Source organism: Anas acuta, chromosome Z, assembly GCF_963932015.1.
Source record: "Anas acuta chromosome Z, bAnaAcu1.1, whole genome shotgun sequence".
Taxonomy (NCBI): Eukaryota; Metazoa; Chordata; class Aves; order Anseriformes; family Anatidae; genus Anas; species Anas acuta.
In genome coordinates, this window is record NC_089017.1 from 14,129,183 (window position 1) to 14,156,333 (window position 27,151).

A 27,151-nucleotide genomic window follows, 5' to 3' on the forward strand; every position below is an offset into this window, starting at 1 on the left:
GTGAAATCAATATGTGAGTATCATCATGTGAATTCTGTGCTGGAATGTACAATACCAGGATAGTAGTTAAACTTCTTGGAATGCATGTAGACCAATTCTGAACTTGTATTCTGAACCCTTTTCACCTGTTAATACTTTTCTTTCTTAATTCTAGAGAAATTTGAACCTCCTGAAATACTTTCCGTAAAAAAAATTGCTGGTATAAAGCAGTTGCTCACAGTAACCTGGAAAATACCTGAGGATATTTTACCTGCACAAGATTTAAACTGCCAGGTTCGATATAGAAACTTGTATTCAAACTCTTCGGTAAGCTGCTTACATTTTCTTCTGAATGTGGACTTGTTTGTGTCTAATTTCTTAATGTTATAGAAAGCTGTATGTAAAAGAGGGAAGAACTAATTGGATATAATGATAAAAGCTTGTCATTTCAGTAGAGCATAATTAGATGTACGTGATCTTAGGTTCATTGTTTTGGTATATAGGATTAATTTTCTCTCCTTTTGATCAATGTCTCTTTTGATACATACCATACTTCTGAATATTTCTGTGAAAGGCTAAGGTATGACCGGTTAAACACAATTGGTGAAATTATTTTATTTTCCTGTTTCATCCTGATGATGAAAACAGCATTTACTTCCCACTACAGTAGTTGAATCAGATTAAGAGGGACTAATTATATATTAATCTTCAAGTATAAATTTTGCAAGATAGAAAATGAGGGAAGTTATTTTTCTGAATCTACCTTTCTGACACTTAAATGAAAGAGTGTTGTAAGAAAACATAATTTTATTTAGACTATGTCTTCTTTCAGATGGATTATTCCAATCCTTTTCAGTATGGAAGTGAATCCATTTCCAGTCATACGATTTCCTATTTCAAATTTAAGAATAGGTCAGGTTCTTTGACCTTTTTTTTTATGCTCATTAAACTGAGGTGCCTTTCTTGGCCTTGGTTATTAATTTATTTTTAACATATTATAAGTTTAATTCTGGGAGAGGAGAAGAAATCACCAGGGTAACTAATTGTAGTTGTCAGACCTAAAGTTCCTGATGCTGAAGTGCTTTTTAATTAGCATCCTCCTCATGTTCTTATGGCAAACATTTTTACTGTAGTCAATCCAATGGCAATGGCCAATGAAGACAGCATCAAACAATCAGATATAGAAGCCATTTTTCTGTCTGTTGGAACAAGTATGGAAAAGAAAGATTGAGCAAATGACAGCTGTTTTCTTAATCTTAAACCTTCCTACCAAAAAAAAAAAAAAAAAAAAAATCAGTACTTTGCTGTATACTGTAATTATTGAGTTAAAAAAAAATAAAAAATTACCAGTTTTTCTACCTGCATGCACTAAGTTTATAATTAAATATTGTTCACAGCCATTTGGCAAGTAACAAAAAGCTAGACTGGGATATTTGCTGTTCTACTTAATGTTCTGCAGGAGATTAACAATAATTTTGAAGTTCTTTTTGCTATAGGTTGGCTAAGAAGTCTTGTTATCTACCAGAGTGTTGTAGGTCCATGAATTCATTCTCACTGAAGTAGTTTTCCATTTCTGGCAATCAGTTTCTTATGATCAGGTTGGACTAAAAATTTCAGATATTAGAGATCATTTTATTAAGCAGTGTGCTTCTTATTCCGGTGTTTAAAGGAGTGATGCTTGCATTTTGTTATAGTATGATTCACTTTTCATTCAACTGGTAGAAGGCAAGAATTTTTTTTCACAAATTTTTGGCAGTATTGTACACTTACATGACATTACTGTTTAAAATTGGCTCCCAAGAAGGAATCTCCCTTACTTTACTTTAAGGTAAAGCTTACTTACCTTAGCTGACATTGTAGAATTTAGGCCAGCTTGAAAATTAATTGTAGCCTGTTTCTGTTTCAGTTTGAAATTGGAGAGCTTATGATCAATTTTTGCAATTTGGAGGAGAAAACACTAATGTTACTGTAGTGATTCTACACCTTGTTCTGTACAGGAACACTTAAATCTTTCCGTAGTGCCTATTTTTTGCTTCTACTTTGTGTTGTCAGTCCAGATGGGTTGATACATCAGATCTAATATTTTCATGTCTCCTTTCACTTTTTGTTTTGGAACAAAGATCTAGTTTCCCACTTCAGTGGGACCTTTTTAAGACAGGAGGAAGTTAATCACCTTGTCCTTACTTTCCAAGAAGATATTGCATCAGTGACTTCTCATGCTTTTGCCTTCCTTCACCACTTAAAGGCACCATTTTCCATGCTTTGGGGACACCTCTTCGGAGTGTCCTACAGCCACATTGTTACATGTGTCTATGGGCTAGAAGACCCTGTAACTTGAAAAACAGAAGAAATAAATATCCTGCTGGCTCACAGGCTCAGGTGATCACTGCCTCCCCAGGGATGCATCTGCTGTAAGGTGCAGATTACCTGTGGTGATCATTGGCTTTAGCAGTCCTCAGTTACTTCCCAGTTCGTAGAATCATAGAATATCCTGAGTTGGAAGGGACCTCCAAGGATCATCGTGTCCAACCCCTGGCACCACACAGGTCTACCCAAAAATTCAGACCATATGACTAAGTGCACAGTACAAACGCTTCAGTTCCCTGCTGCTGGGAACTACAGTTATCCAGGACCTCCTGCACCAGCACAGCTGCTCTGCTGTTGCTTGTGAGCCGCACACAGTTCAAGCCACAAGGTCAGTCAGTCCAGACCTTTGGCTGAAACTTCTCATTCTGGAATTTTACAAGAAGATGTTATGAAGAAAAATGAAATTAAAAGGAAAAAAAAAGTGATTTTTGTTCATGCATCTGCTTACAGGAAATTGACAATGTTGCAGTGACTTCTAAAGAGAAAGTAGTATCACGTAATCTCACAGGTCTGTGGGACTCCACAGAGTATTCAGTTGCTGTTCGGTGTATTGGTGTTGAATCAAAATTCTGGAGCGAATGGTGTAGAGAGAAAACAGCAAGCACAGAGGATAAAGGTAGGGTAACTATATTGTGTGCTTTTCTTTGGGTATTCTTTGAGGAATTAGGATTTAATAATAGCAAACAATATTTTCACCATATTCAATCTATTGAATTTATAATTCTGTTGTTTAAGCAAAACAAGTGTGTATTTTATTTAAATATAGAAGAAGGAAAACTGCAAGACAGATAAGGAGAGAAAGAGGTCTGAAAGGTAATTTAAATGCAAAAAATATAAGGCTAAGGAAGAAAATGAGTAAATAGGAAGAGAGGAAGAATTAGGGTGTACATGGAGAACGAACATGTGCAAAGTAGGATAGTAGCAGAAAAGCAGTGTAGCAAGTATGTCCAGCAACATGAATCAGAGAAATTAAATTACCAGTCGTAAATCAAGATAATATGCTTTAACCCTGGTTGGCAGCTAAGAACCACACAGCTGCTTGCCCACTTACCTTTCAGTAGGATGCAAGGGAAAATCAGAAAGGTAAAAGCAGGAAAGCTTGTGGCATGAGACAAAGACTAGGTAAAGCAAAAGCTCTGCATGCAGGCGGGCAAAACAAGGAAGTCATTCATGATTTTACATCAACAGGCAGATGTTCAGCAATGTCCAGGACCGCAGAGCTCATAATGTGTAACAGCTTTTTGGGAAGACAATGCCATCACTCCAAATGTTCCCCCTTTCCTTCTTTTTTCCATGGCCTTTATTGCTGAGCACAGGGTCATATGGCAGGGAATATTTATTTGATCCATTTGGGTCAGCTCTCCTGGCTCTGTTCCCTCCCAGCTTATTGTGCACCCCCAGTCTGCTCGCTGGCAAGGCAGCAAGAGAGAAGTAAAAATGTCCCTGGCTCTGTGTAAGCACTACACAGCATCAAATAAAATGTTGGTGTGTTAGCAACGTTATTTTCATCATAAATGTGAAATACAGCATCATCTGAGCCTTTGTGAAGAAAATTAACTCTATGCCAGTCAAAACCAGGACATAAGACTAGAAAATCATCTCTAAAACTTAACAAAACAAACCAGAAGGAAGCATATGGAAAGAACAAGAAAAAATTCTATGAGAGATGATACATAGGTTTAGAGAGAACTTTTTAATGTCCAAAATCTTAAAAAATAGAGCCTAAATAAGTGACTAGAACATTGATAAATTTGAAATTATTACATAAATCAAGTATTTATACACACACAATGAACCTGTCTCAGCCCCTCTTTCTAGCACTGTTTACTCCAAAATGAACCGAGCTATTAGATTTATCACATATTCTAAGAAAAACAACAAAAAAATTTAATTGCTATTTTATGTAATGTTGTCAGTAAATGTACCATAGTCATCTAAGGAGATAGTATGTGCTCTTTTTTTTCCTTAATCTCAGTAAAATGTCAGTCTTTGGTAAAATACAGCAATTAACAAAAAAAGAAAAAAGATGAAATAAATATTCTGTGAGTGTTAAGTGGTAAGTGATTTCAGAAATCTGAAAAAATATATGTATTTTGAAGAGGGAAGTTGTTAGCTGCATAAAAAGGGAAAAGCTGTACTAGTTAGAGAAAAAAGGCACAACATTAGAAATAGAAGTAAGTTGCTCTTTTTAGTAAGTTGCTCCCAGACTGTTTTTGAAATTCTTTGATTATTTTTTACCACATTATGATATCTTTGTAATAATAACAACAAATTTCAAGATTTTGTTTGTTTTTGAATAGCTCCCTCAGGAAAAGTGGATTTGTGGAGGATAATTAACTCTTCACACCCAGCTGGAAATAGACCTGTACATCTTATGTGGAAGGTATATATGGTTTTAATGAATTGATAATCATATACTGCAGCTGGTGGTTAACTGGAGTGTTTTAGTGTTGTAGGATGTATAACCAGCAGGGGGATTTGTTCTCATCAGGAAAAAAACACCTCACTGAAATAAATCAGAACTGAAAAGCCTTTTAAGAGTTACACTCTTCTATGATCTTGTAACATACCTTCTTAGAATGAAATACAGTGTTCTGAAATGTTTTTCAAAGCAACATTAATAACAATCTGGAAATAAAACATGCTAAGTGTTTCCCGGACTGCTGTTCTGAAGTAGTGAGATGTTCTGAGGAATCCATATTGAGAAGCGAAATAATGGACTTTCTTGTAAGTTAGACTATGTCTTCATTCAAACAACGCAGACATTCCAACCATCCCTCCCACCGTATCTTTGTAGCATGTGTATTTTTAGTTTATAGAGATTCAGTGGTCTTTAATCAAATATATAGTTTTGATAATACAAATAATGCTGTGAAACGCTTACTAATACATTTTTTTAATAGCTACTAGGCAACATTCCACACCCTGGGAGAATTCTAGGCTACAAAATACAGTATTTTCCAGAAAACAATGCTGCGCTTCAAATGACAAAGATCACCACCAATAAGAAAATTGTATTACCTTTGAAAGAAGAGGCATATATAATATCTGTTACTGCCTATAATTCTGCTGGAAGTTCTCCTGCAGCTGTTTTGAGGATTCCATCCACTGATGAAAAACGTAAGATTTCTAAGTATTGTGATAGATTTTTCTCTTTACAAATAAATTATCTTCTTGATTTCTGTTTAAGTTCTGTTATAGTGGAAGCAAAGTGGTGTTAAGGACTTTTGTCTTAGAACCATATAGAGAGTCATATGATGTATAAAGATATGTATAGTCTATTACTCTTTACTAGAACAATATTATATCACTTGTTGTCATATTTTCTATCAGATATTGTGTATCTGATATATTTGATGTATCAGAGTGTGTATTGATATAATAATCTTATAGACGATTATTGTTGTGGCTTTTGTTTTAACTTATCACTGTTAAAATACCAGCATTTGCTGATGTGTTATTAAAATTTGTCACAGTACTTTCTGTTTTGTTGGTATGTTTCAATCCTGAATATGAAATTATATTCTCAGCAAACTATACCTCACCTGTCTACACTGCCATAAAACTGGTTACTGCACTACATCTAATAATGTTATTTAAACAAAGATGTGCTTGATAGAAGTCCATAAGATGCCTTAACGGAAGCAGAGAGAAACATTGTCTTTATTCTTACTTTGTATATACTCCCAAAGTAACCGATTCTGCCCACTGACACGGACACAAAGCTGCACTGCTCTAGCACAGCAGCTTTGTTCTTTGGCTTTTATGCTTAATTCTGATATCTCTGTTATCCTTGTATTGCTACATCTGGCTGCCTACCCATGATCTGGGAGAAAAGTTGCATTTGACACACTGTTGAATCACTTCTATATCAGTTGTTTGTGAAAAAAGTATAAATGCCCCTCTGGAATTGCTCAATTAAATTCCAGTCTAATCAGAAAATTGGATATGTAGACGTGATGTCATCTTGTCCTGGTGGTTGCTGGCTACCTCTCTATCCAATTTTGTATTCCTCAATAAATGTATCTCTCTCTCTTTTTTTTTTTTTTTTCCCATGCTGTGACATTATTTTTTTAAAAACTACATTTATTTATTTATTTATTTATTTATTTATTTATTTATTTATTTATTTATTTACCTTGATGTTGCTAGGTCTTTTCTCCCTCTGCTCTTGGCTTAGACTGGCATACATGTATGCTTCGTTGGGTTAGAAACTGGCTGGATAGCTGGGCCCAAAGAGTTGTGGTGAATGGAGTCAAATCCAGTTGGAGGCCAGTCACTAGTGGCGTTCCCCAGGGCTTGGTGCTGGGGTCAGTCCTCTTTAATATTTAATCAATAATGCCATTGATGAGGGCATTGAGTGCACCCTCAGTAAATTTGCAGATGACACCAAGCTATGCGCATGTGTCGATCTGCTCGAGGGTAGGAAAGCTCTGCAGGAGGATCTGTATAGGCTGCACCGATGGGCTGAGGTCAACTGCATGAAGTTTAACAAGGCCAAGTGCCGGGTCCTGCACCTGGGGCGCAATAACCCCAAGCAGAGCTACAGGCTGGGAGATGAGTGGTTGGAGAGCTGCCAGGCAGAGAAGGACCTGGGAGTGATGGTGGACAGTCGGCTGAATATGAGCCAGCAGTGTGCTCAGGTGGCCAAGAAGGCCAACGGCATCCTGGCTTGTATCAGAAGCAGTGTGACCAGCAGGGCTAGGGAGGTGATCGTCCCCCTGTACTCGGCTCTGGTGAGGCCGCACCTCGAGTACTGTGTTCAGTTTTGGGTCCCTCGCTACAAGAAGGACATCGAGGTGCTTGAGCGGGTCCAGAGAAGGGCGACGAAGCTGGTGAGGGGCCTGGAGAACAAGTCCTACGAGGAGCGGCTGAGGGAGCTGGGCTTGTTCAGCCTGGAGAAGAGGAGGCTCAGGGGCGACCTTATCGCTCTCTACAGATACCTTAAAGGAGGCTGTAGCGAGGTGGGGGTTGGCCTGTTCTCCCACGTGCCTGGTGACGGGACGAGGGGGAATGGGCTTAAGTTGCACCAGGGGAGTTTTAGGTTAGATGTTAGGAAGAACTTCTTTACCGAAAGGGTTGTTAGACACTGGAACGGGCTGCCCAGGGAGGTGGTGGAGTCACCATCCCTGGAAGTCTTTAAAAGACGTTTAGATGTAGAGCTTAGGGATATGGTTTAGTGGGGACTGCTGGTGTTAGGTCAGAGGTTGGACTCATTGATCTTGAGGTCTCTTCCAACCTAGAAATTCTGTGATTCTGTGAATTGCAAATTGCATCTATTACCTCTATTCTACAGGCTGATGGTTCACTTTTGCTTCACTGTCACTCATTATGCTGCTTACTTGTTTTATTGTTTTCCTCTTGCCTTTTGATGCCCCAATCAAAGCTTGCTTATATGCACTAGCTGCAGCCAACAAACTGTGAAATTTGGATCCCAAAACAGGGACCTGTCGTTGATTCTGTATGTGTAAATCTCTATAGGTATCACTACCTCATTTTTTTTTTTTGCCCCCCTCACCTTCTTTTAATTGTTAAAATTCTTACATGCTTCATTTTAAGGCATTTTGAGGACATTTATGTGAATGTATCTATAAAGTCACTTTTTGTTTAACCTTAGCTAAACATCATACTTTCTAAAGAAGCAACCCCAGGTTGCTTTAACTAAACTGTGTTCTTGCTGCAGTTTTTACAAAGATAGAATTGCTGACGTTTTCTGTTAAATTTTTAGCTCCTGAGATTATTGAAATGGTAAGGACCTTTACAACAAATGAAGAAATGATTGTGGAATGGATAACCTCTGAACCAGAAGTAACTGAATATGTCGTTGAGTGGTATGAGGAGCTGGAGACAGATCCTTTCAGTAGATCATGGCAGTATATATCAAATTCTACAAAGTGGAAAGCTAACAAAAGTATGTTCATTTACAAGTTATGATTGTAACAACATACAGATACATAGGCATTTATGTATATTTATTTATAAGTAGACCAGAAAGAACAAAGGGAGATGAGCTTGCAAGCAACTGTTTTAAAAATAACATTTGCATTATTGTTCTGCTTTAAGTCAAATAGATCACTTTCATACCTGATTTAACATATGTGCTTAAAGGAACAAAGGGAACAAGATACCTAACGTTAACAGGAATTGAGCATCTGCATTCATATCACCCACATCTGAAAGTCTCCCCCTTTATCCTGATCTGGAACATCATACTGTAAATTGTATCACATTATACACAAAATGTAATATTATTGAGATTTGAAAGATTGTATAAAATTTAATATTAAAGGTTTTGAACTCATGCAGCTTTCCTCAGACCATTAAAAAAATAACAACCTTATTTCATGCTTTATTGAAATTCCACCAGTAATTTAATAGCATTTTTAACTCTCAGATTTTCACAAAACATGCAAGATGGTGTTTGTTTCCATATTAGATTAGGATACAGGTTTCATGTTTAAGCAATTTGGTAGGTTGGTGGCCTAGCATGAAATTTGCAGTGTCTATTCTAACAGAAAAATCTAGATCCATAAAACTGAATTCAAGGGAGAAGATTGTGTCTTCACATGTTTTAGAGAACAAGAAAACTACAAGAGAATTTCATAGAGAATTATTCATTAAAATAAGCAAATGGAGTGACTGATCAACTTGGCATGTTATATATAATCATACAATCTTTCCTGTCCCTGGAGATGTTCAAGGTCAGGTTGGATGGGGCTTTGAGCAACCTGATCTAGTGGGAGATGTCGCTGCCTGTGGTGGAGGGGGGTTGGAACAGAGTGATCTTTAAGGTCCCCTCCAACCCAATCCATTCTATGATTCTATGATACATAATCAAATTTGTGTTAGGACCTAAAGCATTCCTCAGAGGTTTCAGTGGCCTTATAATGCACTGCTAAATAGGTGAGGAGCTGCTCACCATTTTCTAGTAGGAGCTGACTTTTTTTTTTTTTTTTAATTGATAAACTCTGAATAGTAATGATCTGGCTGTGTATGTAGTTTCCATGAAAAATCAGTGTGCAGAGTACCTGTTATAAGTACAAAGGCAAAACTGTAAGCCGTATTATATCTATATGTTTTATGCGGAGAACTGTGAAAGTACTCTTTCATTTTTTTTTCAGAAATCTTTAAACCATTTGTATGCTATAACATGTCAGTGTATCCTCTTTATGGCAATAAAGTAGCAGCTCCATATTCCATACAAACTTATGTTCAAGAAAAAGGTACGTATTTCATGATGTTGTGAAAGGTATGCTGTAGTCTGTCTGTTAGGTTGTATTTTCTTTGATAAATTAGGTACTGGCATTATTGAAGGACAGAAGCAGATGCTGAGGAAGGTTCAGGTACAGCTCTGCTTGAACGTCATCCATTGGTTGCAATGCTTATGTACGGTATACAACACACTTGGAAAGAGTATAGCTAAAAAGATTTTATTTTATTTTATTTTATTTTATTTTATTTTATTTTATTTTATTTTATTTTATTTTATTTTATTTTATTTTATTTTATTTTATTTTATTTTATTTTATTTTATTTTATTTTTAACTGGCATCTCTTAAATGCTGCAGCTGCATTTAGATATATAAGTACACTTGATTTTAATGATGCACTTGACTGAGCTAGTTGTGCTCCTAATAAAAGAGAGATTCTACTCACAGAATAAAATTAATAGTTTGAAAAGCTTGCTTTTTGTCCCATTGTATAATATTAGAGAATATGTGCTGTCCTGGATATAAAAAATGGTAAGGACCCATGAAGTTTATGGTTGAACAGAAACTGTAAATGAAATAGCATTTCAGAGGCAGGGAGGGAATATTTCTTTGTAGAAGTTTAATGTGAATGCAGTGATTTGTACAGGCAGCTGCAAGAATCTAATTTACTGACAATTTTAAGATTTTAGGTGAAAATTTTAATGTCTGTGCCTTTAGATCTGTGTAAATGTGCACACACATTTCACAGTATATTATTGTTAGTTACTTGAAGAGGTAACAGACTGTTGTTTGATAGAGTAATACTAGCACAACTTGGTTTTGAATGCTTTCCTGGTCATAGTGAGCTGTAACAGTATTAAAAGTTGACAGAGAATGGGAAAGAGGATAAAAGTTTGGGTCTATGTCAGAGCACTAACAAGACATTTACTTGTACATTTGCTTTCTTAATGTTCCTGGTATGTGTGAGGTAACATATGGATAATGCTGTGACATGTAGACAGTTTTTCTAATTTATGATGCTTCTGTGCAGAGCCATCAGAAGGTCCTGTGGCTGATACAGATGTTCTAGGCAAAAATGAAGTTGTAATAAAATGGGAGGAGATTTCAAAAGATAAAAGAAATGGCTTTATCACTAACTATACAATATTTTATAAACCTGAAGGTGGAAAAGAGTTGAGTAAGTATACATTAAACATCAAAGATTACAACAGGGCTATGACAATCTGCTGTCTGATTATAATAATTATTTTTTAGCTATTAGCATACTTTGTTATTATGTATTTATACTTTACAGTTTATACTTTGTTATTATGTATTTGTTACATAAATATGTCTGAAAATACTGGTACTAAAATGTGGCTTACATAAAGGACTGATAGTTTTAGCTGAGATGTTGGAGAATTCTAGTGAACAGTCCTTGCTTTAATATTGCATGTTTATTCTTGCTTGGTTTCTTTATCTGTTTTGAATTTATTTTGTACAGCACAGCTTTCTGTTAGTGAATCTTAATAGTGAATCCCTTCTGCATCTTTGATGGGATCCAGATCTGCCGAATCTTCAATTGTTAAACTTAGTGTGTGACAGCATTTCCATTCCTCTTCTTTTTCCTCGACTTGGATGGCAGCTCATATATGAGAGACTTTTTACAACCTGTTCTCCATAATGTTAAAAAATAAAATAAAGTTTATGCCAAATTAGAAAGTATTATTTGCCAGATATTTGTAGTTTTTCACTTTTACATAAGTATTAGTCTCTTTCCTTCTTCAGATCTCTCTGTCAAGACACACATTTGGAGCCAGTTGAAAAAAATTGTAGTAGAGACAGAGGAATTAATCTGCGGTTAGAATAAATTGGCGAAGCATAGATTCTGTGCCAATTCAGGAATTTGAAGCACTTGAGGGTTCAGTAAGTTTATAAGTTCCATGTTTGTCCTTGGAAGGATGCCTTTCCCAAGTCCTGAACTTCTAGAACAGTATGGTAGAAATTTACTGGTAGAATTATTTTCACAGTGGATTCAAAATAAAAACAAAGTAGCAAACAATAGCCAAGAAGCAAAAACAATCTGCCAGGAAATAATTTCTATGGACATAGTTTTTTAGATTAATTTCTTCAGATGAGCTTAATGTTTTGTGTTTGATATTGCTTTCCAGCTCTGTAGGCTGGTAGCACACCTTTTTAATAATCGCCTATATCAAAAATAGCATCCATGCAAAGTGTGAATAACCAGTATAATCCTATCTATTCAGAACATCTAGCATGAATCTCAGCAGAATCTTTTGTGAGACGTGTTTCAGTGATCTAAATTTCTTCTTCCTGAATAGTTTATCAAGAGTACTGTTGGATCATTCAATGCCTTATAAGTTGTTCTTTTTCCTTCTTTGTTTTAGACATCACTGTTAGCAGAAACCTAACATCTTTCTTTAAACAATCTCAAATTTACAAATCTTGACATGTCTTCAGTTGCTTCTGGATAACCAGTTCAGAGCCAGGGCAAGAATATTTTTGGTAATTTGTAAGTTAGAAAGATGAAGCTATGACAATTTGTGTCAGATTTAGTCTTCTACGTATAATTTTCCTTACCGTGTTAGTTCCTGAATGTGTTAATGCTGAACGTTTTGTGCAGGGTCATCCTTAAGACATGCAGCCTCAAACAAAAAATCAAAATTTGTAAAGCATTGCAAAGCTTCTCACGTGAAACACTGTGCCCATTTTAGGACATCGGATTAGTTTCTTAAGGAAAATATTACTAAATAGCAACTCACGGGAGTTAGTCTTAAAAGGCAAAACCCAACTGTATTGTCGTTTTTTGAGGCTTCCTTGATATCACATCTTTTTGTCACATCTAAGAGAGAACTTTGAGTTTGCGCAAAGGTGATTTCATTGATGGCCTTTAAACTCCAGAACTGTACTTTTCAAACCTTGATTTAAGAGAAACTTTGCTCAATCAGGGTATGTTGCAGTGTATCTATTTCCTGAGCATTTCTTGGCTGAGCTAAATGGTGATGTATTAGCTTTGATCTCATTTATCAGAAAATGCTTTAATTTCATAATACACAAACATGTTCTTAATTCTGTTGGCAGACGTAAAATATTACGATATACATGTATGTCCTGCTTAGAAAAAGTTAAAGTAAAACATATCATACCAATTCCAGGAATGGACAGGGTATTAGAAACATTGAGTTCTATTCAGAAAAGCGTTTGGAAACTGGAAAAATTGTGTTGTTTTTGGCTAACTTCCTCTAATTTTATTGGAGTGATACTGCAGTGCTGGTAGGCTGCATCCTTTTGGATGATCAATGAACTAAAAATATAGTTAAATTTTATGAGCTGCAGAAACACAAATTTCACCAACTGTTTTCAATTTTTTTTTGAGTTTAGGTTCCACAGGTTGTAGAAATAAATTTCAGAAGCCACTGGTGTTGTTTTTGTGTGTGTGTGTGTTTTTTTTTTTTTCCTTGTGATAAAATACTTTAAAATGTTTTAAATTTAGCAAATAATTCATGTGATTATTTTTAAAAGTAACTACATAGCGGTTTGTTTTTTTTGCTCCAAACAGTTAAGTAACATCAACAAGCATTGTTTGATAACAAGCATTCTACCACAGTGACTGATAGGGTCACTTTGTCAAGTTGTTCAGTCATCTTTAAAAACACTCTGTGTAACATCTTTGTAAAAGATGATAAATAAGTGTACAGTTCTGATATAACACTATCTTATTTTTTTTTAAAATCTTTTCCTAAAAAAGATGAAACGGTGAACTCTGATGTTCTGCACCACAGACTGAAGTCCTTACAGGCTAATACACAATATACTGTCTATATCATGGCAAGCAATAGAGCTGGTGGAACCAGTGGAGAGCAAAAAACCTTCAAGACTTTGAAATTCAGTAAGTAATATTCCAGATTTGTTACTGTTATTTTGAAAAGGAGTTTTGAAGTAAGAAATACAAGAATACAAGATTTCTTTGTTTAGGCATCTGTAAGAGTTATTTTTATCTATTTATTCTTTTTAATGGGTGTTAAAGACAAGGAAGATTCACCAACACTTGCTGAATTTAACTCAATCTCATTGAACATCTTTACAGACTAAAACCTCAGGATAATAAATCAAAATGCCAATTCTTTTTGCTGTCAGTAAAACCATGGAATATTGTGGATCTTTGGGGGATCATCGTATTCTTTGTGTGCCATCAGTTATGGGATAGAGCGCCTTACTGTTTTTCAAAAAGCAGATGTTTTTGAGTTACTAGAGTTAGTCCATTGAGCCAGATTTTTAATGGGGAGATTGGTGTGACGATTGTGTGCTGGTACTTCAGACACTTCCTCTTTCCTGCTTCTGAAAGAATGTTTTCCATATTTATTAATATTTACAGTGTTGGCTGAACTGATATATGTAAAAGTACAGGAGCTAAACAGGTCCTTGAACAGGTCATGAGACATGAAGCTAATTCTTTTTTTTTTTTCCCAGCCTGTAAATTCATCTTTTAGTTTGCCATTCAGATGCAATATAGGTTAGGCTGTGCTGAGTTTTGGTCTCTATTGCTATCAGGACCTATGTTGGGAGGTACTTGGAAGCAAGGTTGGCAATCGGAACAGTCTGTTTCAGTCATGAGAGTTAACTGTATTTTATTTATATTTAAAGCCTACCTCTGGCATTAAATTTAAAATCTATTTTGTACTAACAGGTAGAAGTGGCACTGTACAGCAGTTTTAGGTGACTCTAAAACAACAACTGCCCAGAGAGGTATTAGACTTTGATATTCAAAGATTGTTTTGGTACTAACACGGACACTAGACAACCTGATTCTAATTTCTAAGTTGGATATGGTGAATTGCATATGTCCCCTCCCATCTGATTCATTGTGTCATTCAATTAAATAAAGTAATTTTAAAATCTGATACATCTGTTCCTGAGATATTTTGAGAAGTTCCAGCATAGGCCGCTTTTCTGGCTTAGTAACTATGACTTGTTAGATGCAAAATACTCATCTTTTGACACTTTGTACGAGTATGGCAGTATTCCGAGTAACTTTAACTAGTTTTGGCAAAACTTTTAAAATTGTGCTAATTAGGTGGCTGATGTTGAAAATCAGCTGTCTTAATGGAATACATAAAGAAATTATAAACATCTGTTTTTTTTTTTTTTTCCTCTAAAGATAAAGAAGACATTATTTTCATTGCTATACCCGTTGGATTAAGCATGTTCTTTCTATTAGGCCTTTGGATAACATGCATTTTGAAAAAACACATGTGAGTACATATTTCATCTTCTGAAACTGAATTTAGTCTTTAAGTGTAAAAAGCCCATTTTTAAATTTATTTTCTAAATGCTTCTGGGCTGGGTTTCAAACCAATGTCAAATTAGAAAATAGAGCTAATGGAGTAACAACTAAAAAAAACTAAATATCTTGTAATTGTAGTTAATGTGCTATAGTCCAAAAATAAATATTATTTTTAGAAAGTGCAGTAGATGGGGAAAATAAAGGAGAAATCAATTTACTTATTATCTGTATCAGTTTGTGGCAGATGTTACATGCTAGTTGCAATTCTGTGGTCAATCAGGTGAGGGGAGTGCAGTTTAAGTCAGATACTGAAATAATAATGCCAAATGAAGCTGACAGAAATCTTCCTATACTTTCTTAATATATCTGCAAGTACACCACTAGAGCACGTTTCATGTAACCTGTATTGCTTAGTTACACTAAGATTTACTTTCATTACTTCGTGACTGTAAAGGAGTTATTAAGAAACTAAAAATTTCATCATGTGAAGCATTTGGATGGTTGATCCATGAGTTTGCATCCATTATCTGTGTATGAAATGTAATGCTTTCATCTACTGTCACAGATGTCCCCTGCCAGATTTTAAATTGCTTTCTTGGAGCGTGGGGACACTGCAAGATCCCAAAGATAGCTGTGATGATTTGTTAAGGTTAAAAATATGCTTTTATGTAGCATGAAGAATGACTGGGTTGTTGGGCTGAAGCTGAATCATAAGCTTAATAATCTTAAATATTTGGGGAGGTTCTTAGCTATGAAAACTGGTAAGTTGGTATGTAAGTATAGTTGATGTGATGTGTCATTTCCAACAGTTTTACGTCTTCATCTGTATTGTATATTCTGATTTTTCATAAAAGTAGGAAATGATGCTTTGATCCTGGAGAATACTTTGAGATGTACTTTAGTGTTAATATTCTTGTGTGGATTGAACTGCAATGTAAAAAGTCAAACTATGACCAGGTTTTCATTCGCTTATTAAACGTAATATGAACAAATGATTCATTTTGTTTCCTGTTTACTACTCCATCAGAGTAGTAAAAAGTGAAGCTACAGCTTCATCTATTGTGTTTTATCTGCTGATGAAATAAGAACTAAGTGTAAATTTAGTGTGGTGTAATGTTAGGGACATTTTCACTAGAACAAAGGTAGTTTTTCACTGAGGAGCTGCCAGAAACATGATCACAGCAGCTTTTACACACAGCCTTTTTCTGGCATACTATTACTTAAACTACTACATGTTCAGAAAGTTGACTATGCATTAACAATTCTTCTGCAATTTCTCTGTAGAACGAGATTTTTACTTGACATCTTTTCTAATAAAAATTGATGTGAGGGAAAATGATTTTAATGAAAAGTACTGTGTTAGTGTAAGAAAAATTTCCTTTGTGAAAGTTTGGTATTTTGACCTCTTTGATTTTTATTCCTTTAGCTTTTAATAATCTATTTTTCATCAGTTGACTAAACATTATTTCTCAATATTAGGTTTAAAAAGGTTTGCTGGCCTGATATACCTAACCCTGCAGAGAGCGTTGCTGTGGAATGGCCTCTTGATGCATCCATGGTAATAGCTGACATTTTATTTATTAAAGAAGGGATCAAAGGGGCGGAAGACAACTCCTTCTCTAACATTAATTTTATGACTAACTGAAAGAAAAAGAGTATTTGATTTCATTCTTTTAAGTATTATAAAATGCTTTTAGTTGTATTTCAAACAAGTAGAAGGATGCATCTTTATAAAGTATAGTAATTTAATTCTTACTTACATGATAACAGGAAATAATGTTTCGGAATTATGAAGTTATTGGTGTACATGGCTCATTAAATACAGCCAATTTTTCACAGGTTATTGAGTCTATTGACTCAAATCACCACATCTGGATATTTCCTCCCTTCTCCACAAAAAAAAGTCTAGTACAACAAATAATCAGATTTGGTAATCCTGAGGTATACGGTTGTACTAACTTTTACATGTTTTTAATTTATTGATATTTATGCTTATTGAAGTTCTCATGAGTATTTGAATGGAGTTGATCAGGGCTCTGTAACAAGCATAATCTGTGGAGAATGGGATTTAAAATTTTGTCTGTAAAAGGGTTATTTAGAGTGGAAAAAATGGAAATAGTTCAGGTTCCATGATATGAAAGTGTTTAACAAATGGATAGAATAACAATGTAATTTTTAATACTCATTTAAATATAACTGCATCACAGCTGAAATGCACACTCTTTATTAATATACTTTTAATTTTAAAAGTTAAACAGATCAAGTGGAAATATTTTATATATTAAAAGATCTTCTGATACATTATCTGTCTTTATGTAACTTTCAAATTCATCTCTTTGCACTGACAGAATAATTCGTTTTTGAAGGGAGTGACATATGAGGATAAAACCTTAGGCCTGGAGGACTTAAATGTTTTGGAAGATTGCTTTCCTGAAGAAGATCATGAAGGATTATTGCTAATGAACTGTGAAAACCATGTTTCTGAGTGTACTGATACTAATGCAACAGCCGTACAAAATATCTCCGAACACAAAATAACTCTGTTAAATGGAGAAAAAAAGATACATTATAATGAAGAACATGAAGTTGCTAAATGCCTTTCACCATCTATGCCTTATGTAATTACCGGTGAAGATTTCAGAAGTCAAATGCATTCAGCTTTGATACCAGCCAAGAAAATCCAACCCATAGAAATGCTGGAAGACGATTTACGTGAAACCCAACAGATTTCAGATAAAAAGGAAGAAAGTGATAACGAAGAAGTTTTAAAGCTGGAAGATTTCAGTGAAAAAACATTGTTCAACCCATACCTTAGAAATTCTGTTAAAACAAGGGAATTTCTGATTTCTGAGAACTTGCCAGAACATAGTAAGAATGAACCCAAGAAGCAGCCAACTGTTTTACCTGCTTTTCAACAAAATGCTGTAGGACAATCCTATGTAACACTGGACATGGTTGGTCTGGCCACAGCTCATTAGGAAGAGAAAACTTCCCGTGTACAGGCCCATCTTGGCAGTGCTGCTTTTACATATTCATATGTGCTAACCTGGACGATCATGGTTACTTTGGATGAAATTATCCCATTTCTTTGAACAGCTGTGAAGTTATCAGTGCACTGTGTTTATACCTGCTGAGGTTTTAGTGTTGTGGTGTTTTTTTATTTTTATTTTTTAACCATGTAGATGTGTCAGTAGTGAGGCGTAGGAGGTAAGGTAACTTCTGTTCTTAGTTCTTGATTTTGATTTCCACTGTGACAACATCCAGCAGTGCAAATTGCTCACTGATTTCCCCCCAGGCAACCAGTTGCAATGACTGAGCACTGTTAGGGCAATGTGCACAAACTTGAGGGGAGCCAGTATTTGCCAAATACTTCCTTAAGTTACATGAAGTAGAACCGCTTTACTATTTTTATCCTCCCCCCACCTTGTTTTTTATCTGGTTTTATGTGTAGCATTCCTCCTGTTCTGCAAGTAGTTGGCAGACTTCAGTAATCATCCTTCTGCATCCTGAACACTGAATCAGCAGTTTGGCTCATAGTTTCCATGTCTTTAATGAGGGGATATGTTGTGTATATGCTATTGATTTATCAGCATTTTGGGAAATACAGGGTTATGTTGGCTTGCTGCCTTCCCTTTCTCTTGTTTTTAATCACACTCCATATTTTGTGCTACCTCTGTTTCCTGCTTATTCACCACTTTTTTATTTTATTTTTATTTTTATTTTTATTTTTATTTTTATTTTTATTTTTATTTTTATTTTTTTTATTTTTATTTTTTACTGTTTACTGCAAGATATCTTCTAATCTTCTTGTTACTATGCCCTTAATTTCTCCTGTTTTAAAACTGTTTTCCTCAGCTGGAGTTTCAGAATTTCAATCTGGAAAAGAAAGCTAAGTATTGCATCTTCTGTTAGAATAAGCACTGAATTTATATCTAGGAAAGTGTTTTTCTTAGAGGTAGTGGAAAAAAACACCAAATCTACCAGATAAACATAAATATCCTCTGATAACTGATTAAGTATTAGAGATTTCTACAAGCAGACTGTAACTTCTGTCTTTTGTTTTATGATTCTGAGAGGTCAAAACCACTTACAGTTTTGATTGTATATAGGCAGCAAAAGTATTAGGCAGGAAACTCCAAGTTATTTGTTTTCAGTAGGAAAGAGACTATCGCTGTAAAATTCTTACTAAAATATTTTATTATATTATAGGTAAAAAAGAAAAGATGGAGTCAACTCTAAATAAAGTGTTTAAAAGGTGTTTGGTGTGACGTTTGTGGCAAATGTGGTCACTCAAAGACTTTAAACGATTTTGGAAGTATTTAAAGGCTTGACATTATCACTCTTGTGCATAACTATGGACTTCTTCAGGGGAGAAAAAGAACAGGAGTAGTGGGGATGGAAAAAGGAGACAAAGAAGAGTAGGCATAGAAAGCCTCCCCTGTGTAGGAAGAGGAGTGGGAGGCTTATGCCCTGCAAATTGTTAGTAGGTGTATCTTCTTTACTTACTGGATTTTTAGCTAAATTCTGTGTTTTGTTAGTAGAGTTACTACTATTTACCTCCACAGTGTTTAAAATTCTCTGAACAGAAATCCCACAAACTTACATAGATTAGCCTAATGGACAAAATTAGCACATTCCATAACCATATGGAATATAGAATCCATATTTCTGTGTTCCTCATGTCCTTTAAAATCCCCTAAATAGGGAAAAAAAAAAAAAAAAGTGCACTGGTAATTAATGCAGGGGAAAGAAGGAGTCTTCCTCCAGTTAGCACTCGTGTTTGGTGCCTGCTCCTCCACAGGTGATGTGATTGCTGCTGAACAGCTGCTGTAGGCATTGAGCTAGTGGTCTGTCCCAGATAATGCTGTTAAGATTGTGTTTGTCTTACCACTATGTGTATTTAATTACAAATAACATACTATCTTTTACTATTCCTGAAAAATGAATTTATTATGAATAGATTTCTCTTTTTGAGATAGCTGATAACCTCTTAAGGTAGATGTTTCAACTTGTGTTCACAAGTGAGGACACAAGTGTGTTCACAAGTTGTTCAGAAGCATTTCATTGCTAGTCCAAGTTTGGTATCTCCTGCAGCAGAGGTAAATGCTTACATGCGAGAGAGCCCTAATAAGAGCACAGTGTATGTGAGGGGCTCACAGCTGCTTTTCCTGGCTCAGCAAATGAGTTCATCTCACCCTTGCACAGTCATTTCAACAATTTCCTGCTTTCTTTCTTTTCTTCATTTATTGCACAGGTCTGCCATTAGACTCCATGCTTGTATGTAGCTTTAAGATTTAACACTGTAAGATGCACTCCAGTTATAATCCACCCTGCTGATGTTAGTTACTCCTCAGGGCAGACAGGACTTGAGAATTTAATGCCATTTGAAATTTGATCCTGTTACAGGCTTCTTACAGGGCACAGCTTACCTTAAATTACTTGCGTGGACATTTTAATTCCTCCCCCCCTTTTTATCTCCCATTTGAGTTTCAGACCAAGAAGATACATAAAAGAGATACTGCTTTATATACCTGTCTTTACCGTATAGGCTTGTATAAAAAAAAAACAAAACAAAAAAAAACAGAAAAAGAAAAAATTTATTATCAGAACAACAAAATCTAATCTAAATCTCCTCTCTTTCAATTTAAAGCCCCCACTGCATTCAATTTAAAGCCATTCCCCATTCCCCTATCACTCCACTCCCTGACAGAGACCCTCCCCAGCTTTCCTGTAGCCGCCTTTAGGCACTGGAAGTTGCTCTAAGGTCTCCCCAGAGCCTTCTCTTCTCCAGGCTGAGCAGCCCCAGCTCCCTCAGCCTGTTGTCACAAGAGAGGTGCTCCAGCCCCTTGATCATCCTCATGGCCCTCCTCTGGAGTTGCTCTAGTGGATCTATGTCCATCTGGTGTCTGTGTGTTTACGGTACCTGCTGCTCTGCTGTTAGATTGACACTGGTATGTGCCTTGGCTTGAGCCCCCGATGCTGGAGGGAGGAGGAGGAAGACTCTGCCTAGTTCAAGGCTGTCTCCCCTTTCTCTGTCAGCACATCTGCATTTCCCATACAGGAAGGTGGCTGGCTCCTGACCTTCTCATCTGAGTGCACACCAACACTTCAGCAGCACAGATGATCAAGAAGCTTGAGGCACAGGCAGGCTCCAGTCCCGAGCTACAGTGATAATGTAGACGTTATCTTCCAGTGCCTCCATCGCGCAGATTATTACTGTGGGTGGTAACAAGATAATGACTTTAAATGCTCGGCGACTGCAGCTGTGATAGGCAACTGGCATGGTTCAGCTGAGCAGATCTTTGCAAACAAAGATCCCAGGGCCGCAGTGTTTAGCTGTATTTCGTACGTATCAAAATGACCGGGAGGAGCAGGGGTGAGAGGTCCTGCTGTCTGCAGCCTCATGCACAAACCATGGTGCATGCAATGTGCTGTGCTCATGAGAGCGAGGTTTCAGCTGGTAGTTTCTGCAGTTACCAAATGTGGTCAGAAATTGCCAGTATCAACAAGAAAAGATAATGAGCCAACTCTGATGCTCTATTTCAGAGAAAGCTCAGATTTTCATTTTGAAATCTCCCTCAATGGATTTGTGTAAGAGGGCTTTGTTTTGACAGCCATGTGGTTTCAGGTATTAGAGGTAGCATTTTAACTTTGCCAGCCAAGATGTCAAAACACAAAACAGCGAAGATTCAACAGCTCAATGTGTGGGAGGTTGTTTATGTATCAAGCAATGCAATTCTGAATCTCAGTGATCACACACACGATGCAGTGTTTTAGAAACAAATGCCACGCTCCTTATTACAAGACATAAGCTAAGAATTTGTATTCAATGGCTCTATGCTTTGGTAGGACCTATTCTGAAATATGCAGGTAAGATACTCTGCCAAATGTTACTTGGAAATAACACACAGAGTTTATATAACATGTACATGATTTGCGTCTGTGTAAAATTGATCTTTAACATGCTGAATCCACTGCAAAGAGAGTCGAAGTCTCATTTTGCTTCTCTGTGTCAATGTTTGTGATGTTCATAGCAGGAGGCAGGGCACATCCTCAGTGCAGGCAAGCCTTGAGCCCACAGGTATATGGACTTAGTCTAAATTCAGGTAGTTGCTAATAGCAATGCCTTTTGCCTCCTGGCAAGGGAGAAGTAAAGAAGTAAAGAAAGAAATAAGTTCTTGTGTTGTGTTTGTCTTACGGCAATTCATCATTTATCAGAAAATGTGCTACCCTCATATAAATAGAGCATGTCTAAAGCAATTGTTTGTCTAAAATATTGTCCTGTATACAGAGGATGACATTTGTAAATGGCGCAAACACTAAGCATACTTTTTGTAATACTAGCTGTTCTTAATCATAATGTTTACTGAGTGTATTTATTATAAAATGCAAACTCTACCCTTTCTGAGTATGTGTTGTGCATCCCAGTTGGATAATTTAGGAATGAGGCTCTGAACAAAATCTTTGTAATCTTTTTTGTCTTTGTAATCCTTTCTGTCTTTGTAATCCTTTCATTCACATTTCTTCACAGTTTTGCTACTTAAGAGAATTTTTTTTAGTGTTTGACAAAATACTAAATTATTCTAGTGAACTTTTGTCCGTTGGATTACTTTGTCTGGTCTTTTCATGGGCTTTCTTATGATTATTTAGCTTGCTGTCCTTCCCAAGATAAAATAATCATTCCTACTACCACCTCACTATTTAATTCAAATTATACTTTTGTCTAGTTCTTTTAGAAATCAGAACAGGAAAATGAAGAATCACAATCCAGAAGTTGTCACAAATGTGTGACCAAATGTTCTTCCATGGAATTACTATATATTTTTTTTTAGTGGAGTATCAGAAGATGAACTGAAACAGATGTGTACAGCATGATTTGTTCTCTAAATTTATTTAAAGGAGGACTCACTTGAAAACAGACGGATTATTTCATGCTGCCCATCCCTTTTCTAGTGCTGTTCACTTTCTTCAGCTCTTAAAAAGACAGCACATTTCTAGAAAAGGAGAAGGGGAACCCAGCTTCTAAAGTAGTTTTTGTAAGCTTGCCTGACACACTTGCACTCCAAGGCCCAGGCTGTGCAGAGCCCAGCAGCAGCAGATGATGATGGTGGTGGTGGTGATGATGATGATGATGATGATTCCCCCTGGGTGGGCAGTGGGGTGGGCATTGGGTTCCACACCCCTCACCTGCTGTGGCACAGGACAGGGTGTGTAGGGTGACGCACAGGGACCGAGCTTCCTGTAACCCCCCTGAGCTTGTGGCGAGCTCGTGTGTCCCACTCCAAGCAGGCAAAGGACCTGCTGTGATCCAGTGTTTTGTGCTTCCAAAGAGCCCTTTCAACGCTGGTGAGTCACAGAGCCATGGGGACAATGCTTCCATGTCTGAACTTATGCCACCAGTGTTTTATGTACAATTTTGTTTCTCGTGCATTGCTTAGCCACAAGCTGATGAACTTCAAATACTTTATCACTGCTTTTATATAAAAGCCAGCTTTTTTATGTATCTAGATTGCAGTGTCTGACTCAACAGAGCTGCAGTTTTGAAGTGAGCATGCATTTCTCAGAAAAGCAGCCTTATTTAGATTTCTTGGGTCTGTCACTGCTGTCCTCAGATTGCCATGCTCCCCTAGCCAAGGATAAGAGCTGCACGATTTTCTCCATTATGTTAGGAATGGTCCAGTGGAGTTTGATGAAGAAATATGACATACAGAATCACAGAATACCCTGAGCTGGAAGGGACCCAGAAAAATCAAAAATTCCAGATCATGACTCCACACACGATTACCTAAAAAATAAACCATATTTCTGAGAGCGTTTTACAAACACTTTTTGATATCCCTGTCTCTGGGGACACTAAGTGCCTGTGGGACATGGGGACCCCTGGTGTCCCTCATGCCTCTGTCCCTGGGGACACTGGGATCCGACAGCCTCAAGACCTCAACCCCTGGGAAATGTGGGACCTCCACCTTCCCACCCTCTCATTTTTGGGCAGATATATTGTCTCCTGTATGGGGATCCATATTGTCCCCATCCCTGGGGGCCCCAGGGCCCCCAATGTCCCTGTCCCCAGATCCCTGCAGGATGGGGGACCCTGCTCACCCTGTTCCCTGGAGAACCAGGGACCCCGATTGCTCTGAGCCTTCCCCATCCCCAGTGTCCCCCCACAGTGCTGTTCTTTTCATAACCATGGTCAGATTATGCAGAAGCATTCAGGGACGTCAGAAACGATGAGCATATGATTAAAATCAGGGTAAGTACCCACTTAGGACACAACTGAACCAAACCCACCACTTCAGCCTGAAGAAAGCTTGAAAGGCTTCCCAAAATGATGCTGTAGTATAGATTCCATCATAATGCAACAAAAACCAAGATGTTTCTTTTTGCCCTTATTTCTACCAAGTGAGCCCAGCACAGCTCTGGAACAAATCCTTTCATTGGTATCTGCTAACTCTGGACATGGTCTCCAGGTTGTATTTCTGTTGATCCTTTTACCTCAAGCAGCTGATGTATGGGTGGGGGGGAAGTGGGAGAGGAGAGGATTTAGTTTTGCTTTCCTTTCAGATTTTATTTTTTTTCTTACCCTTTAGGAGCAGGAATTTATCCTAGAGGCAATACTTTTGTTGTTGCAACCTTTTTTCTATTTAAAAAGTATGTTTAAAAAAATTCTTTGGACACGGGAAGAATTAAACAGCAGGGGACAGTGTCTTTGTTTTTAATGTAAAGCTAATTATGTGCCTGGCATGTTCCCCAGAAACTTGTCCATCCAGCTGCTTTTGTGGCTTGCTGCCTTTGCTGGCTGCGGCGTTCTCCCATGAGTTTACAGTTCCTCCAAACACAGCCCCTGCTTTTGCTTTGATCTCCAGTGAATTCTTTGCAGCTACATAACTTGGTTCATGAATAAGCCCTGAATTTTGTTCGTCCTTTGGGAGTACATCCCTTCTCTGCTTTTGCTTTTCTTCTCGGAAGGGCTTAATTGCTTTTACACGTCTGACGGAGGGTGTCGGCTCTTCATGAGCCTAACGAGATTTCACACCGCCTGAGCTGTGAGAGGCAAGAAGTAGGAGTGCAGTGAATAATTTCTGGTGCAAATCGACTCATACAGGTTTAGTTTTTGCTCATTTTCACCTCCAGCACAGGCAGCTAGTTCTCGTCTGGAAGTACAGTCCTTATTAAAGGGAAGGGTGATCCTGGATATAAACTGAGTGCTGTTTGCTCTGGCCTGCTGGGGTGTGGAGGAGGGGAGATGTGTGGTCTTTAATGGAAGTGTCCCTGTCCTTTCTCCCCCAGCCATCTTCACCCTCTCCTTGTGCATTCTAATTTCTGTGCCCATGGCAGGGCCCTGTCCCCCTCGCTCCTGCATGGCCCCCTCTCCCTGCTGCTGGGGAGTGAGTGAAACCTGTGCCCTGTGTGTGCCTGCAGGTGATGTGCAACACGTTTTGTCTGGGGGGCAGCAAAGTCCAGGCGTGAATATAAAAGATAGAACCACTGAACATCCTAAGCTGGGAGAGACCCATAAGGATCACTGAGCCCAACTCCTGGCTCCACACAGGACCACCCAAAAATCAGACTATGTTTCTGAAAGCGTTGTCCAAATGTTTCTTGAACTCTGGCAGCTCGGTGCTGTGCCCACTGCCCTGGGGAGCCTGTCCCAGTGCCCGACCACCCTCTGGATGCAGAACCTTTCCCTAACCCCCAGCCTGACCCTCCCCTGTCCCAGCTCCATGCCGTCCCCTCGGGTCCTGTCGCTGTCCCCAGAGAGCAGAGCTCAGCGCCTGCCCCTCCGCTCCCCTCGTGAGGGAGCTGCAGGCCGCCATGAGGGCTCCCCTCAGAGGTGCAATGAATTACATTCTAGGGCGCTTTTCTCAAAATGACGACTGCTTTACGGTCCCAGAGAGCTATTATCTTTTTGTTAAGAAAGGGTATTTCCGTAGGTGGTGAGACTATAATTTACAGGAAAGTCAGCTTCACCTGTCTCTTGTCTCAGCTCATTTTCCCAAGAAACCTCTGCCTGCATTCCCCCATCGCACAGAAAAGCTGCCCGTCCTTCCCTGGGCCATGCACCGACCGTCACAGCTGTGTTGATCCTGGCGCCTCACGGTGCACTACCTCACCCTCCCACACTGCATCCTGCCGCTACCCTGTGCCTGCGTGGCCACAGTTTGCCCCAGAATACCATCCCCAACCAGCAAGAGCTGGAAAATGCTTCCACTGCCTCTTTTCTGTGCATAATTTAAGCCCCCCTGTGAAGGTGTGCAGGCCGTGCTGGCCCTGCAGGGACAGGAGCGTGGCATGGGATGGGAGCAGCTGTGCTTGCCGTGGGCAGCCATGTTGTGCTGCCATGGCCCCAGGTAGGCTGCGGGTTGCCTCGGCTCTCGCTTGCCGACATTTTGCCCTCACCGCCGATGTTTGCTCTTGTGGTGATGGATTTCTTTGTCAGTGGCATGGCTGAGTGCAGCTCTTTGGGCAGAGACGCTCGTGGCATGAGGTACTTCTGCCTGCTCCAGCCCTTGCGGATGGGTCTCGGTTTCCTGCCTTTAAAGGAGTTTGTGCTGTGGCAGTGTTGGTTTATTTACGGTGTTTCTATTTAAATTACTCCACGTGTTGCACATTGACAGAGTCTGATCTTTTTTCCTACAATGTCTACAGGCTAATTTTAAAGAGTGATTTTGAGTATTTTTCATGCTAATGTAATGAATCAATTTGCTTTCATATACAGACATCTACCTACTCCAGTAGCAAGGGATTATTCTGTTTTCTCAAAAGAGTAATAGCCTAATTACAAACTCGTGTTCTGAAATGACATTAATTTATATAAATGCACAGAAAGAAAAAACTCTCTGACAGACAGAAATATTGCAACCTATGAGTACTGCTGTTTATAAAAGAAGACATCCAGCAAAAAGACGAGCAGAAGATCACCTTGAATTAGGAAACCAAAAATCCATACATCAGATCTTGAAGGAGTTAGACCAGCCCTCAATAAACCTGTGCTAACATCTGGCCTATTTGCAAGTGACTTTGCACAGCTGCATTTTAGGGTTGGGACTCGCTGCAGCAGCTGGTGCTGTCTCGCAGCGTGGCACAAAACCTCCTGAATATTTTTCAGGGCAGGAAACGCCACGGGGGGACCTGTGCATCACCAAATGTGCAGGAACAGCGGCCAGAGCCAGTGTTTCCCCCTGGGCTGAGGCCAGGAGGAGGAAGAGGAAGCAGGCAGGGAGGCAGGGGTGTGGGTCTGGCACAGGGGAGGAGGCAGCGGGCTCATGGCCAGCCCTGCCCGGCACCAGGCTGGGAACACGGCCCAGGTCAC

General features: G+C 38.2%; 1 protein-coding gene across 2 annotated transcripts in view; it reads left to right on the forward strand.

Moving 5' to 3' along the window:
- The window catches only part of IL31RA (interleukin 31 receptor A), a 38,811-nt gene extending 16,379 nt beyond the window's left edge, over positions 1 to 22,432 (forward strand). For both annotated transcript variants that reach the window (XM_068666925.1, XM_068666926.1), the window contains exons 6-16: positions 155 to 306; positions 2,797 to 2,962; positions 4,647 to 4,729; positions 5,250 to 5,466; positions 8,075 to 8,257; positions 9,468 to 9,569; positions 10,588 to 10,734; positions 13,306 to 13,446; positions 14,716 to 14,809; positions 16,321 to 16,399; positions 17,190 to 22,432. In XM_068666925.1, coding sequence (XP_068523026.1) covers positions 155 to 306; positions 2,797 to 2,962; positions 4,647 to 4,729; positions 5,250 to 5,466; positions 8,075 to 8,257; positions 9,468 to 9,569; positions 10,588 to 10,734; positions 13,306 to 13,446; positions 14,716 to 14,809; positions 16,321 to 16,399; positions 17,190 to 17,819 — 1,994 coding nt within the window. In that variant the 3' untranslated portion in view covers positions 17,820 to 22,432. The remainder of the gene's footprint in view (positions 1 to 154; positions 307 to 2,796; positions 2,963 to 4,646; positions 4,730 to 5,249; positions 5,467 to 8,074; positions 8,258 to 9,467; positions 9,570 to 10,587; positions 10,735 to 13,305; positions 13,447 to 14,715; positions 14,810 to 16,320; positions 16,400 to 17,189) is intronic.
- The last annotated feature ends 4,719 nt before the right edge of the window (positions 22,433 to 27,151 follow it).